Below are 16,749 nucleotides of genomic sequence, written 5' to 3'. Positions count from 1 at the left end.
TGATCATAGTGAAAAAGTATCATACGGAAAGTGATTTGACTTTTTCCCCTACCTTATTTAGATAATAAATAATCGATCAGCGCTTTAAGATACCTTGGTAGGTGTTTTAATCGATACATCGAATTTTTTAATCATTTAATGACCGAATTAATTCCAAATAACAAAATATCGACTCAAACCGTTAATCTTTTGTTTTTGCGACATTGTCAACCAACACATGCGAAATTATGGCTTACTAGTAGGCTTGGGACACTTCGCGACCCGAAGGACCAACATTCAAATGAGTATAACTTTTGTTTGAAAAGTTATTTTAAAAAACTGTTCGACAGTTTTGTTCCTTAACTCGTTTAGTATGTACACAACAAATTTCGTGGAATTATCTCTATTTTCGTTGTCCCGCCAAGAATTGCAGTGGAACTTTTTTTTTTCGAATTTTCAAAAACTAATTTCAGATTCGTGATTTTCATGTTAAAAAACCCCCAGATACCAAATTTCGTCGAAATCAGAATTTTTTTTGCACCCTAGTTTAGGGGTGCGCCCTTTAGGGGTAGGAATTTTGAAAAAAAAATTGCAAAATCGGAAAGAGCATACCCAAAAACCTATTCAAAGACATGCCACCCGACTTTGTAACTCTTATGGTTGCTGAGAAAAAAATTAAAGAAGAAATGCAGATTTCAACACTCTTTGGGGGGTGGCTCCCAAACGAAACACGTTGGACCCTCGATTTATTTGGAAAAAGTGCTTGTTTTGATGCCCTCTACAACCCGATTTTTTTTTTTCGAACGGTCGTGTAACACCCTGTATGTATGGGTAAGGTATTGTTTTCATCTAAGAAAAAAGCTTGTTACCACGATAACTCAAAATCTACTGGGACAAATTGCGTAAATTTTTGCAGGTGTATTACTTGCTGGTTGGTGAAGACACCTATTAATTTTCAGGCCGATGGGCCCTATACTTCTGCGCATGCGCAGTTGTAATTCTCTCGCATTTCTTAAGAATTAAAAAAAAATGTGGTGTTGTTTGCGTTTTGTCCGTCCGTCCGTCCGGACCCACTTCTACCGTTTTGAATTACTTGTAGGGCAATGGTCCTAGAGTCCTGTAATTTTTTGCAGTTGGTAGCCTGAAAGGGGGGGCCCCCCACGAAATTTCCTGAGATGCTGTTTTGAAAGTAAAACGTCACATTTTACATATGACAACCAATTGGTCTCAAATTTTGCATACGAATGCGTTTAGTGGTGCTAAGTTAAACTTTAGAAAATAGGGGTGGGGTGGGGGGCACATGTTCTACCCTTCCTGGTATTCTAATATTCTAATGAAAGGTCTCAACGAAAGGAACCGTTTTCTACAAACTACTGCCTTTCTTTCTGTCCTCTTATCAAAGAACGGGGGGCTTGGTTTATGCTTCATGGTACTCTAATGAAAGGTATTAACGAAAGGAATTAATTAATTTCTACCAACCATAGCCCTCCTCCTCGACCTCTCATCGTGATCAGGTATATTGCCTTATACCTCAAAAACGGATTGTCGGAAGAGGGTACTCACAAAGGGCGATTGAGACGTCTGCAAGAAATATATCCATTGGTGATGTCAAAACAAAAGCTATTTCGGTTAAAAATGCGCTTTATTGCAGTTCAGCTACATCGGGGTGCCAGCAAGCGACATCATCTCGATAAAAGGTTAGTCACTGGCGATAAGGAACGAAAGCGAATGTGCCGCATTCTTTCCGGGAAATATGAGGTGCTTAGTTCGAGAATGTTCCGTGATTTTTCTAGAAACTTTTAGTTCGCTATATAGCCAAATTGAATTGTGTTTAATGCAAGTTCCAACATCGAGGCCGGATTGATGAGTCGTGGTTTCGCGCTCGTTATAAATCTACATATTATAAATTTGAGTGATAAATACTAATTATTTGTCATAAATCAATAAACTATTTAAAGTTAAAGTTATTTAATTGTAAACAAATCACGTAATTAAATTTACGTTACACTATGTAAAGATGTAAATTTTCAATCTCAACTTTTAAGGGGAAATATGAAATACTTGTGGCAATAATCAACTAATAAAATTAAGTTTTAAATAGGTCGGATAATAAGTGATTTTTTGGAAATTTGTTGACGCTGTATTGGATATAATGTTATTGTGATACTAACATTTTTTCTATGAAATTAATAGTTTATTTTTACATAATTAATAAACCTGGCTACAAAATTATGTGTCTAAGTGTGAGACATACGAGCAACTACTTGAAATACTATATGCAATAGCATAATTAAAAAATAATATTTTTAAATCATAATTTTTAATCAATGGTAAAAGGGATACCGCCCACACCTGTGGAAAATTTTAAGCAACGCATCGACTATAATATGCCCAAAATTCTATTAACACCTTGTACTAATCTTCAACTTCAACCTTCCCCTCATCAATTTAACTCCTGAAGTCAAAACAGGATGAAAAATTAATTAAGCTAAAGGAATTTTCTTAAACTCGCAATTCCTATGAACGAACTTCTACCTCCCTGAGAAAGTATTAGGTACGTAATTATATGACATCCTTAACAAATAAACAAAACTACCTACCACTAAATACGACCTTTGCCTAAACTGATAACTTATTTTTTTATAAAACTTGCTCAATGTCTCATGCGGCCTTGTAAATTCAAATTTATATAAGCAAAAACCCTAATAAATCGACAAGCAAGTAAAACAAAATAATTACCCTACATCAATCATCATATATCCTAATTACTGTTAAATAAAGGAAAATAAAGGATACTTATATTTGCGAATTAAACACATACCACCGAAAAATTATCTACGTTCTGCTGCCTCGTTCAGCGAAAACTTCGCTACCTTCTTTTTCTCGCTTGAGAAGAGTCAAAGCATGCGCACCCACCAGCGAGCCTTCCTGCTTCTGCAGTTTGAATTGCTGCACTTCCCGCGAAAACATTTCCAGTGGCGTGCCACATTGAGAACAATTAAAATTAAAGGCCGGTATTATAAAGCATACTTAGCTATGTTGTCTGCTAGCAATGTTGTTAACAAGATCGTCCAATTACATGCCTTAACAACATTGTTATCGACAACATTAGTTACCTAAGTGTGTTTTCTAATATACCGGCCGATTGTATTCTAATAGGTGCGCATTTAGACTAGATTTGAAATTTGAAATCGCACTAGCTACATTTAAAATCCTTTAGAGCACTGTGGGTAGTCTGATGACTTCGAAAACAGGATTTATTATTGGTTGCATAATCACACTGTTCACAATTTAAGTCCTTGGAACTCGTTTTTATGTCGTTTCCGTTTTTGTTAAACTTACAAATCAAACAGTATGTATAATTTGTTCGCATAAAATAAAATTTCAATATATTTTTAATCTGCAAGCGTTTATTGGTCACTATAAACACTAATTGCAATATTTTAATTCGTAACGAACACAAATTGTACAGAAACGACAGCCATCTTGAAATCGGAAATTGTTTTAACACTCCAGTTAATTTAATCAAATCGTTAAGTTCAGCATCCCTCAATCGTTTTGTTTTAAAACATGTCGCAAATAACCTAAAGTAAACTGGAGTAGAAGTGCAGATATATCAAATTCAGCCAACTCAACGTTCTTAAATTCTTTCAATAAATTCATATATATGAATTTGAAACACTTAAATGTGGTGTTGATACGAGAGATTGCTGAATTTTTCGCATAACCATTTGGAGATTGCATAAGTCGGAGCATTTAACCGAATTTAAGAGTAAATTACCGAACTTCCTAATTTTTTTTTATGATCAGAAGTTAAATGAATTTAAGACCAAAAAAAAACTGTAATATTAAAATGCAGTTTGAATCAATTTAGCGGCGGAGAATAGAGCTATATAACGTACTGGATATTTGGGAGCGTTAAAAAATAGGGAGTTCTTACGCCGCTTATTGAGCAGAACGAATGGTCGAGTAGAGTTTTCACCAACTTTTCTTTCGGCCCGGCACACGACAGTCGTAGTATTATGTCATCGCAAACAGCAAGATTCCCACTTGTTTGTTCCTTCCACCAACATTTTTGCGTGCGCACTAAGTACAAGGACGGACAACACGGCAGGGAAAATCAAAATTATGAGGAGCAATAACAATACAAGGAAATTTTTAAAGGGAGGACAACGTACGTTATTTATGTATGCAACATACCGCCCACCAAATTCACTCTACGGGAATTTAACAAAAAAAATAAAATTAAACAAACATGCAACAAATATTATGAAATTAATTAAGTATATTAACATATTTATTGTGTCGGCAGTGCGCACAATTTAACTAAGGGACGTTTGAAACTACCGCGAGTAGTATGAACGCATGCTACTCTAGCAATTCCATCACTCCCCGGAAACAGTCTTTCGATGCGACCAAGCCGCCACTGTAGAGGGGGCGTGGTATCATCTTTCAGCAAAACTAAGACGCCAATATCAGCCGGTACAAGTTTTTTATCTTTGGCCCAATGACTCTTTTGAAATAAAGTATGCAAATACTCATTGTTCCATCGCGACCAAAACGATTGTTGCAGTTGCTGCAATAATTGCCAACGAGTGAGACGCGAAACCGATAAATGAGATAAATCTGGATCCGGTGGGGCTGATAATGGTTCTAATGTTAAAAAGTGACCCGGGGTTAAGCTACTAAGATCGTTGGGGTCTGTACTGATAGGACAAAGTGGCCTCGAGTTCAAAATGGCTTCTATTTCCGCGATAACAGTATTCATCTCTTCTAACGTAAGGATTTGATTTCCAACAATACGAATTAAATGTTTTTTGACAGACTTAACACCGCTTTCCCAGAGTCCACCGGAATGGGGAGCAGCAGGAGGGTTAAATGACCAAGAGATTGCTTGTGAATCGACCGAGTGTTTCATTAATCGATTAAATTCTCTGTGAGCACCGACGAAATTAGTCCCACAGTCGCTAAATATTTGAACGCACCGTCCTCGGCGTGCAATAAAACGCCTAAGTGCAGCAATAAAAGCGTCGGTAGATAGGGAAGACGCCATTTCTAGATGAATCGCCTTGGTGGCGAAACAAACGAAAAGACAAAGATAAGCTTTGACCACTTTGGTTCCACGGATTCTAGCTGCAGAGATGTTAAAGGGTCCCGCAAAGTCACAACCAACAACACTAAAAGGTTTTATTTTACTTATTCTTAGGGATGGCAAGTTTCCTGTAGGAGGAGAATAAGCGGTGGGATTAACTCGAAAACAACGGTTGCATTTAGCTAAGTAACCACGAATAGAACGTCGGGCCGATAATATCCAAAAATTCTGTTGTATCAAGTACATGGTTGCATTGACACCAGTATGGTGGTTTATTTCATGAACATGGCGAATCAAAAGTTCAGTAAGGCGATGTGAGCGAGGTAACAAAGCGGGGTGTTTTGATTCAAATGGCAACGAGGAATTTTCTAATCGACCACCTACCCGAATAATATGGTCTCCGCCCACCAAAGGGGATAGTTTGGCAAACCATCTAGGTAGTGCTTTATGCGAACGAAGCTTCGTGAAAAGATCCGAAAATAAGTTTTCTTGAACAATTCTAACCATAAATAATAACGCATTGTGGGATTCTTGAGCGGACAGGGAACCTAAGCGCGTATCACGGGGATTCCTCATGTTGTGTACAAAACGTAAGATATAGGCCACAATGCTTTTTATCTTAGGTAACGAAGACACATCCAGTAACACTAAAACAAAGTGCTCTGGATCGACAAGACTGGTAGTATGAGCAACGCATGTAATGACGGACGTTTGTTTCATTTCCAAAGGGGGACAATTATTGATTGGCTCAGAAGGCCACGAATTATGAGATAAATTCAGAAAAGCAGGACCAGACCACCAAAGCGTTTGAGATAATATCTGATTGGGGAGTAAACCGCGCGACGCGTAGTCGGCAGGATTTTTTTGAGAAGGGATATGGCGCCAACATCCAGGAGCCACGCGCTCATGAATATAAGCCACCCTATTGCTAACAAAGACCTTCCATTGCCGCGGTAATGAACGAATCCACGTGAGGACAATGGTTGAGTCCGTCCAGGCAATAACATTATCTATGATAACCAGCTCACTAAAGGATTCTAAAACGAATTTGATTAACTTTGCCAATAACACAGCTCCGCAAAGTTCCAGACGAGGTATTGATAACTGTTTAACAGGAGCAACCTTGGATTTAGAGATTACGAATTTAGTAGTAGCGGTTCCATCTTGAAGCGAAAAACAAAAGTAAACGACAGCGGCATAACCCTTTTCAGAAGCATCACAGAAGCCATGTAATGCACATGAAGAGAAATAACGAGGGAGTAAATTGCGAGGCAATTGTAATGACGAAAGTTCATGAAGTCCCGACTTAAACTGATTCCAAGAGCTAACAATTTCGTGAGGCGGTTCAACATCCCAACCCAGACCTAACAACCATAGTTTCTGAATGAGACATTTAGCAAAAAAACTAACTGGGGTGAGAAACCCAAGGGGATCATAGATCCGCGCGATTTGTGATAAGATTGAACGTTTTGAACAAGGCATGTCACGAGGACTTACAATGAAAGCAAAAGTATCGGAAGACGAATGCCACTGAAGGCCAAGAATTTTAATCGCACTGGAGGGGTCGATATCAAAAGAACGTGCTTGAACCTGCCTGAATTCAACTGGAATAGAATCCAGAACGTCCACGCAGTTGGATGCCCATTTGCGAAGCTCGAAACAGCCTAAGGCAAACAAATCTACGAGTTGAGCGACAAATTTTCTAGCTTCTTCAAGAGATGAAGTTCCGCAAATTAAATCATCTACGTAAAGGCTACTGCGAATGGCATTGACTGCGAGAGGAAACTGATCTGCACCAATATCGGCTAATTCCAAGAGAGTACGGATAGCTAGGTAAGGGGCAGAAGATACACCATAAGTAATGGTGTTCAATTGGTATGTGGCGATTGGATCTTCAGGGGAAAATCTCCAACGAATGAGTTGGTACTTGCGATCCTCAAAACGAATGAGGATTTGGCGGTACATTTGACGAACGTCGCAAGTAAAAACAAAGGGATGCGTTCGAAACTGTAGCAATAATTGCACAATATCCTTTTGCAGCTTAGGACCAACTAGCAAAGTATCATTAAGTGATTGCTGGTTTGAAGCTTTGGCCGAAGCGTCAAACACTACACGTATTTTGGTATTTTCCTCTCCGTGTTTAAAAACACCATGATGAGAGATGTAATAGCAATCATTACCACACGGGTTAGTACTCAATAGTGTCATGTGACCAGCATCTAAATATTCTCGCATAAAGTCTAAATAAAGAGCTTTCAATTGCGGTTGTGAAGCGAGGCGATTCTCTAGGGACCGAAGGCGACGATCTGCAATGCCCATCGAACCGTCAAAAGTGGGATTAGCAACCTTGAAAGGAAGTGCAACACCAAAACGGCCCGAGACGTCTCGAAACAATGATTTTCTGAAAAAGGATTCAGCGAATTCCTCTTCGGCATTGACTAGTGGTTTGGAATGAATTTCTTCGATGTCCCAAAATTGTTCGACAATTTGCTCTAGCGGCGGTTCTGAGACCGAAAGCAACGATTGGACGACCTGTTGAGGATGGCCAAGTTTAACTGGGCCTAAAATTACTTGACCGAATACAGTACCTAATAAGAAGGGATAATCTCGTGTGCGGGGAGCGCTATCTACACTGGTACGGGTTATAAATGGGTAAACATCAGCACCTAAAAGAAGTTGAACGGGACGAGATTGATACCACAAACTATCGGCTAATCTAATTCCACGAGGAAGGCAAATGTCCGAATTGAGCGATTGATTAGGTAAATTGCCACAAATTTTGTCTAAAAGAAAGAATTCAAATTCGAAGGTTGGGGACATGGAGTCAATTGGACGAATTTCCGAAGTGACTGTCGACGAAGAATTCATAGCGATATTTCCCAGACCGGAAATGGGAATGGCATTTGCTTGCTTAGGTAATTTAAGTCTATTTACTAAACAAGTGGTTATGTATGAAGTTTGACTTCCTGTATCTAATAGGGCTCTTGCGGTATGATAATTTCCAAAACAATCTCTAATTTTTAAGACAATTGTACCCAGAAGTACCGGGGGCCGAGTCGAATAAGATGTCGAACAACTACTGGCGCAAGATGTTACCTGGTCAGAGCTTTGCGGCGAAGAGGTAGCGGTTTGAGCGATTGGACTAGAAAGGCGCGGTGGAAAGTGTAACAAACTGTGATGTCGAGAGCTGCAAGATCGACAGTTCCTTTCCGACGAGCATTTGGAAACAGCGTGTCCAGGTGACAAACAATTAATACAAACGCGATTGTTCTTGGCAATTTCAAAACGCTCATGGGGTTGCTTGTCTTTGAAAACAGGACAAGCAAACAAGGCATGTGACTGCGCACATAAAATGCACGCATGACGAGAGTTCGAAGCGGTAGTGACCAGTGTGGTTTTTGCAAAAGGTTGCCTGAAATTACCACTAGACGAAGTCGAAGGGGATTTATTAAATTTGCCGACCTGTGGGACAACTTTGCTATATGAGGCGGATTTATCAAACGAGGCGGGTTTTTCCGAAGAAAGCGGTGCAACTAATGCTTCTAGCGATAAGCAATGCTCATTTAATAAATGTTCAATCTCTGAAAATGTAGGAATTTTCTTCTTATCCAATTTAATTTCGATTTCCTTACGGGTAGAGGGATCTAGTTTACTAACAACAATGTTAAATAATACAAAGTCCCAAGTATCAACTAAATTTAACAGCTTGAGAGCCTCACAATTTTCGCGGATTTTATTTAACAGGCTTCTTAAACAAGTGGCGGATTCAGAAGTCATCGCAGGAATGTTCTGAATTTCATTCCAGTATAAAGTGGCGAGTAACCGTTCATTATTGTAACGATCTAACAACGTATCAAACGCAATACGGTAATTATCGGCGCAAATTGGAATTGCTTTAACGATATCTAAAGGTTCGCCCGATAAACAACCTACTAAGAAATGGTACTTCTCAATATTACCGTAGGGTTTTTCCTCTACCAGTTTAATAAAAAGATCTCTAAAATGCGGCCAATCACGAATATTTCCACCAAATTTAGGCAGTGATATTCGTTGCAGGTGATCTACAAAAGGTCTCGAAAAGAAGGACTCATTATTTAACTGCATTGAGTGCGGGTTCGTCGATGTAGGAAATAATTGTTCGTAAGCGACCTCAATTTGAATGAATTTGGATAAAAATTGCGAACCGATTTCATTTTCGAGTTCTAATTGATCCGGTTTATCAGCGACTAAAGCGATAATTTCCAATTGATTGGCGTCAAATGTTTCTTTGCACGATGGTACTTGTTTATACCAGGTAGCGAAAATGAGTTTAGATGATGGATCAGCTAGAGCAGTTTTTGATAAATTAAAAATAACCTGTAACGTATTTACCGAAACATTACGGAATGCCTGAAATTGTTTAAGTTTAGTAGCCATAGTATGAAAAATAATCAACGACGCGAAAAAACTAATCAAAAAGTTGGCTTATTGTAATTAAAAGAAATGCAACATTCACAATCGAATACTTGTGAAGCGTACAAAATATGTTTCTGGAGCTTGTGATAGGTTAAGAGATAAACAGTGAATGTATTAAACTTGTACGTGCCTAATATTTTATAGCAAAAGAATCGATTATTCGATTCAATAACAATTGATAAAGTGCGTTGCAACAACAAAACGACTAAATGGAATCGCAAGAAGCGCACTCGAACATGGGCAAATTTTGATAGCGACTATATTTATTTCTTTCACGCAAAAAAATTAGGAAGCGTCTTTATCATGGACACAAAATCCGGCTCGAAGGACCAGCAATGGAGAGTAAATTTTTGCGTGCGCACTAAGTACAAGGACGGACAACACGGCAGGGAAAATCAAAATTATGAGGAGTAATAACAATACAAGGAAATTTTTAAAGGGAGGACAACGTACGTTATTTATGTATGCAACATACCAGAAATACCGAGTCGTAGGTATATATTGTACATATCTAATGCTAAATCACCGAAGGATCTACGATATTCCGTTACCGAAATCTCGATCGATTTATGAAAGGTCCTGTTTGTCTGAATATGAAAACGAAAATCATAAATTATGGAAATTATAGCTTTCAGCTTGCTGAATAATCGATACAGAAATAACTATAACACGAATTTAACTCTGAAAACCTCCAAACTCTGTGGTATTTAAGTTGGCGAGTTCTCGATCGATTTATGAAAGAATACAAGGAAATTCGTAAATTATCAAGGGCTTTCAGCTTTTAGAGTAAACGATGCAGGAATAGCAAGATATGCTACGGGGGTTCTTTCTGGACTTGAAAATTACCATCGGTTCCGCCCGGCAAGGCAAACCGTCTTTTTCTCAGGCTGCTCAATCAATGAAAATAAATGCTCCGGCTAACTCAAATCGGTGGGCTTTTAACTCTTTTGAAACTGCGTAACAAACCTTAACCTGCCGCCTACCAGTCTCCTGCCTCAACTCCTACTCCTCTCTTTCCTTCCCCTCGTTCTTCGTTAAAGACATAGGCACATTGAAACCAAATAGATATTATATTGAAATGATATTAGAGATACAAACAAATTACAGGGATCTAGCAGTTCTTCTCTCCTCCTTGTAAAAACACTAGCTTAACAATGACAACTAAACTAAATAAAAAATCCTACCAGGTGAGACTAATTTACTCAAGGGGTGGCCATCCTCTACAGTTTGAAAATTCCAACAACAGGTAATCGGTTTTTTACTCCAGCGTGGGCTGGGACTTATTTAAATAAACACAAAAATTTATCCTACTCTTTGGTAATCGTTCATTGGACTTTAATAAACAATCAAATCAAAATTTTTTACTATAGCTTCATTACCAAAAAGTGGAATTTTACAGAACGTTACAAATTTAATTAGACTAACCTTTACAACATTTGTACAGCCGATCTTGTGAACTGCTCTTTCCTCTGGTACAGGGTGGATGTGATGAAACCTGACACTTAGGTCTCTGTGACTTCCTAGGGGGTGAAATTCCACCTGGGGCGGATCCCGAAATTCTGCGCCTTGAGGAATAGGGCAGCACTTTGAATTATATATCCTCGAGAAATCACAACGTATCCTAACGCGATTCACTGCATCCAAAGTAAACTGGGGTGAAGCTCAAGGGTTCGCCAAAATATCACCTGATCGGAACCTGGGTCTTCGTCGCCAAAAAATCAACGCGAAAAAAAATAACACTTCGCAACGGGTGCAAAAGGCACGCAACTGCGAGCAACCGAAATAAGCCGGTGGTTCAAACCGCTAAGTGTACCAAAACGATCGCTCAAGGTACGTGTTGACCGCTTGACGTACTAACCGCGAGTCTCTTCAAAACGCGATCACTCAAAGTACGTGTTGACCCCTCGACGTACTAAACGCGAGTCTTTTTCAAAACGCGATCACTCAAAGTACGTGTTGACCCATCGACGACTAAACGCGAGTCTCTCTAAAACGCGATCTCCAGGTACGTGTTGACCCCTCGACGTACTAAACGCGAGTCTCTCCAAAAACGATCCCCTTCTTCAGAATTGAACTGAGAAAACCACACCCAAATTACCATAAAACAAAAATGGCTCCCGCTAGAAATTCTCCCATTGGTTTAGATAAAGAAGACTTAACCCACTCTAACTTCGTCGTCAACCTCCAGGAACTGCTGAATAAACTGATCTCACGGTTTTCTGCTGACGAATTTAAAACCCCTTATCTCTTGATGGCTCGGTGCTATATCCGCTCCTATTCTCGGTCTAGACGGCGCCTTGGGTGATAAACGAACGACAAAAACTTGCATTACTCATGATGACGTCAATCAACTTTGCACTCTTCCCACGACGAAATTAAATCTGAGCGAAATTAAATCTATCGGACCATAGTCTTGAGCGAACCGAAATGCCCAAACACAAATTTTCTAACCGGAACAAATAATGAAATATACAGGGTGACCTTCACTATCATGACAAGAAATTTTGAAATTTTTTAATGAAATTTGGCCCGAAATAAAACCACTCGTTACAGATAGTACGAATATAATGCCAAAAACCCGAAAGTTCTACGATATTCCGTTGCCGAGATCTTGATCGATTTACAAAAATTCCGACCAGCCGACAGTTAGTGAAACTATATACACCTAAGCTTCTTTTTGAGAATAAAAAATGCGCAAAGAGAATTTTAGTTGCAATAAGCAGCTATAGTCAAAACGGTACCTACGTACCTACATTCCCATTTGCCGCCAAAAATTGAAAGAAAAAGAAAAGGTAGGTACTTACGTTACACCCGAGAAGTTCGATGCGCATCGTCTTTCGAGTACTTAGCTAAAAGAAATAGATAAATGTATGACTTTCGAGGCAATATTTTGATTAGCTAAGCTGAGCCGCAGCAATTAAAAATTACACATTACCTAAACCATTGATTATACTGTAGTACATAATCAATGGCTAAACGCAAACCTGAGCAGGGAATCGTAAACAAAATCATAATTAAGTGTTACAGTAGATACTTGAAGTAAAAGCAAATAGAAATTAATTACGGTGGAGAAATTAACTATCGGTTGTTAATCATGTGAAATTGTTAAACGTGCAAGTAAAAAAGGGAAGATGGCGCATTCTTGTGGCAGATGTAGAATACCAAACGGAAACGAAGCAAGTACGGGAAATAGCTCGTCACCATTTTAGAATGATTCAGGACATCTTATCTAATTTCTTTTATTAACGACGATTTACGAAAACTGTAGATAACTCCGTTACACAGCAGCGACTGACATAAAACTAAAAGTAAACAATGCTAAAAGTAAACGCTCCAGCAATAAACGCCTTGAATGAAAGGACGGGATTTATGGACGGGATTACATTAGGAAAACAATTTTGAAGACAAAACTTATTTTCAGTGAAGGCGTAGATATCAAATAAGAAGCACAAGAACTTAGCACATAAGCATTTGTATATTCCACTAATTGCAGGTACAGGATCTACAGACATTATTAGAAAACAACGCTTCCGAAACGTGCCATTCGAAGAGCAAAGCATGAAATGAACGGTGGTGCTTATAATTCAGAAGGGGTGTCTCTATATAAATAAAAATGTATGTGAATGAGGTGAGGCGGCGCAGCTAAAAATGAATTTACTCCATATATTATAGACCGCTCTGTATACGATTCGCCTATTATATCGTTGCAACGATTTGCGATACATGAATTACTTGTTTTGGCTAATGTTGGCCTATTAAAGAAACTCAGTAGGCCTCTCTCTATAAGCAAATCGTATAGACAATGGTTAGCTCGCGTACCTACCTAGGTAGGTATGTATAAACTGAATAATAATTTATTTATTGTAACACGTCCTAGAAATGATGTTCGTTTACTTACCCTTTTACTACTTTTAGATCCACAAAGAGCTATAAGAGTTGCAGCGATATACCAATAGAAACTCCACACAGCCTTACTCACACCTTCACATAACATTTTTAAATACTTAGTGGTTGTTGTTCGTATTTGGACTGTTCAAAACAAATTAACTAATATTTTCTTTAATGAGCATTGTATAATTGGGTATACTTAAGTATAGGTACGATTTCTAAGGTTTAAGATCAAGGACATTTTTCTTTCTTAGTTTTTATATTTTTTTCGTTTTTAAATCGATATGGTCGATATGTGACAATAGGGGAGGACTTAGTGAAATGTTTAATATAAACTGTAAAGAACTGTGCATAAGTATGGAAAGGTCTGCGTGTATTAGATAATAAGATAACCAATTAATTTTGGCCAGATTACATCTAGAAAGACCTTGCAATCAGTACATCAACACAATGAACAACGCATAAATTACAAAGAATGTGAAGACGTCGAGTTGGAGTTTAATTATTCCAAGATAATTAATAGTACTCGTAGTAGTATCCTACTAATGAACGCAATTATTCATTTCTTTATAGCTCTAATATTCTTAAATAATATATGCCTTAACTGACCATGCCGCCCTCAAAAGACATCGGATTCAGCATCCAAATTTACCCTAAGGATCGAATGTGTAAAAGTGGCCATATGTACGACTTTTATGGGGCCCCTTCACGTGTACTACCGGAACGACGTGGCATCTGGCGCGTTGTGCAGTGTATCTACACGTTTGCGCCATTTCATTCATTCCATGGTGTGGTACTGTCGACAACAAGATGAGCTTAGTAAAAAGAAGACAAATTGCAGCTGTATTTCTTCACAAATATATGATGAATAATGTAAATGAAAAGCCGAAGAGGAAGAGATCCAAGCCATCGTATTTGAAAAGACAGCAATTCGGCAATTTGATTTTATTACAAGAAATTAGTAATATCAATCTAGAGGATTACCACAATTAGTGCCACACCGCACAGCACAAACAAACAAACCTACAAAAGGTTTGCTAATGTAGTCTATACTTTTTCCACTCCAATGTTTAAAAGCGCATCCTCTTCTAGCGGCGCGAAGGGAAAGCGCGAAACGAAACTACACGCTCGCATTTAGCGCGCGGAGGGTCTCGCGCCACGCCAGGAATTCAAGCATTCCTTCCGGGTGATGGCCTAAAACTTTTTTTAACGCGCAACGCGAGTACTCTCACGGCTTCATGCCTAATGCCTCACGGCTATCTCCGAAGGACCTCATTCCGATCGCTTTAGTTATTTGAAACTACGCCCATTGCGATTCGCATCTCTTTCACTAACAGGATTTATTTTTAGCAGCCAATAAAATCGACAGAAACTGACCCGATTTCCCACAGACTCGGCAAAAATAAAGCGCTCCGCAACACCTTGATCACTAGCGGATCTGCGCTCATGAGGATTCTTGTTAATTTTGTCGCGACTTTCCGATGCTTCCAACTTTGGCACGCAGTTAAATTGCCAGGGCTGTGCTCAGATACTATTCGGCTAAATCGGAACGGCAGAATCAATATTCACACTTGATTATGCGTTATGCGTTTTGAAGTGTGTGAGGACCTAGGTGAGGACATATTAATTACAGATACTTGTTTTGGTACTGTACAAATACATTTAATTTGTGAAATCTATACGTTTTCATAGCCGTGATTACAAGATTAGTTCGCCATGTGTATGTACGATCATCGACAAAAGTAATGATAATCGGAAGCTTACTGTCACTTAGGCAACCAACTATACTATATCTAAATTTTTGCGAATTCAAAACATCAAAATCCACCTACACCGCCAATGCGCACATCTTACTAATTTTGTTGAATTCTTATTTATTATCTTGCTAACCCTTTCTGCCGGTTACAGTTGTTATGGCAGGCCACCTCGATCTCTGGTTCGACAGATGACGCGATACGATCCCGTGTACGGTGGTGGGAGAGGCTACTTGATAGAATCTACCCTCTTAAACGGATGGGTACAATTTCGCAGGTCTTTGAAAACGAACGGCGGAATTCCCGAAACGTGCCTGGACGTCGGTACAAAGACAGAGAGTGATCCAAATACGTGCGGTATGCGGCCTCAGCTCTCCTCAGGGTAGTTAATCTGTGCCTCAGGTCAAGGATATCAATGAATAACGACCATTAAAGTAGGTACATGAATATACCTACGTGTCATCCTACGTGTTGTTTTGGAGTGCGTAAATAGAGACACCACTTGATCAATTGGCGATACGTTACCCATGCGTTTACCTTTAAATACAACGCAGTCACTTTACAAGAATGTTATTTTAGCAACTTTTAAACAATGTTAGTCTGTATATGAATTAAAGATTTGTCTTGAATTAGATTTGCACATGGTGCAGTTTGATGTTCATACAGGTTAATTGTAAAATGTAGCGTCACTTTTGCATTTACCTTCAGCGAGTACACTTCTTGTCAAAGTCAATTTTGGTGCAAATTTTGTGCTAAATGTAACGAAAGGTAATGTACTTAGTTTTAAATGTAATTCCTCAATATGTGTGTTATTTGCGTTTCAAATTCCCGATAGTGGGTCAGCTTGGGTACGAGTGAGTGCCACCTGGTGTTTTACAACGTAAGGAATCCGGCCATTGTTGAGTGCGAGGTTCGCGTTACTACGCTGCTATTCCGAGTTCGTGTTTGTCCCGGTTTTTGTTAGTGCGGAAGATTTTGACTTGGGTACATCACCCTCATGGTACCATGCGGTCTAAATTAAACCCAAATCAAAAATCGAAAAAATTTAACTAGAGTTAATCAAATAAACTGCTCTAGTGGGTTCCCGTTACAGGCTAACTTAACTAATTTTTCCGGTGAAAAGTTACAGGAGCATTTAGTCTCTTCTGAAACTGAAACAAATGGAATATAATGGTAACTTGTACTCAGGATTCTTACTAATTACATCAGGCAAATTTTCACAACTACAAAATGTACGTGCTGCTATGGCTAAAAAGTGTATTCTTTAATAATATGTAATGAAAACTAGGAATTACCATTTAAAAAATATGACTCCCTTGGCCATTGCACAAGTACGCTACTGACCACAAATTTAAAGCACGTAAAATGGTAGCAAACTGTTCATAATGTTAGATACCTACTATAAAAAGCTCCTTAAAAAATGTCGTTTTAAAGATAGATTCAGTGGTACAAACAAACCACAAAATTTCCATCCTAGATAATGTTAGGAAATTGTGAAATTGAAATAGGAGTAGGTAACTATTATGAAAGTAAATTAATTTATTTAAATGTACTAGTGCATCATATATACACAAAAATTGC

General features: G+C 38.6%; 1 protein-coding gene across 1 annotated transcript; it reads right to left on the bottom strand.

The window, feature by feature from the left end:
- Positions 1-4,276: 4,276 nt before the first annotated feature.
- Positions 4,277-9,487, bottom strand: LOC116176117. The gene is made up of 2 exons (XM_031494591.1): positions 6,569-9,487; positions 4,277-4,555 (listed from the first exon to the last, which is right to left on the bottom strand). Exons 1-2 carry the CDS (start codon positions 9,485-9,487, stop codon positions 4,277-4,279), a joined length of 3,198 nt encoding a protein of 1,065 aa, XP_031350451.1.
- Positions 9,488-16,749: the final 7,262 nt, after the last annotated feature.

Source organism: Photinus pyralis, unplaced genomic scaffold, assembly GCF_008802855.1.
Source record: "Photinus pyralis isolate 1611_PpyrPB1 unplaced genomic scaffold, Ppyr1.3 Ppyr1.4_LG7, whole genome shotgun sequence".
Lineage (NCBI taxonomy): Eukaryota > Metazoa > Arthropoda > Insecta > Coleoptera > Lampyridae > Photinus > Photinus pyralis.
The sequence above is the reverse complement of the archived record's forward strand: the minus strand, read 5'-3'. Positions and strand labels throughout refer to the sequence as shown.

Excerpts from the sequence above, each read along its gene's own strand:
- LOC116176117 (XM_031494591.1), bottom strand. The coding sequence starts at position 9,487 with ATGGCTACTAAACTTAAACAATTTCAGGCATTCCGTAATGTTTCGGTA. Across the intron at positions 4,556-6,568 it reads CCGATACTTTTGCTTTCATT|CAACTGCAACAATCGTTTTG; the intron begins GTAAGTCCTCGT and ends CAATTATTGCAG.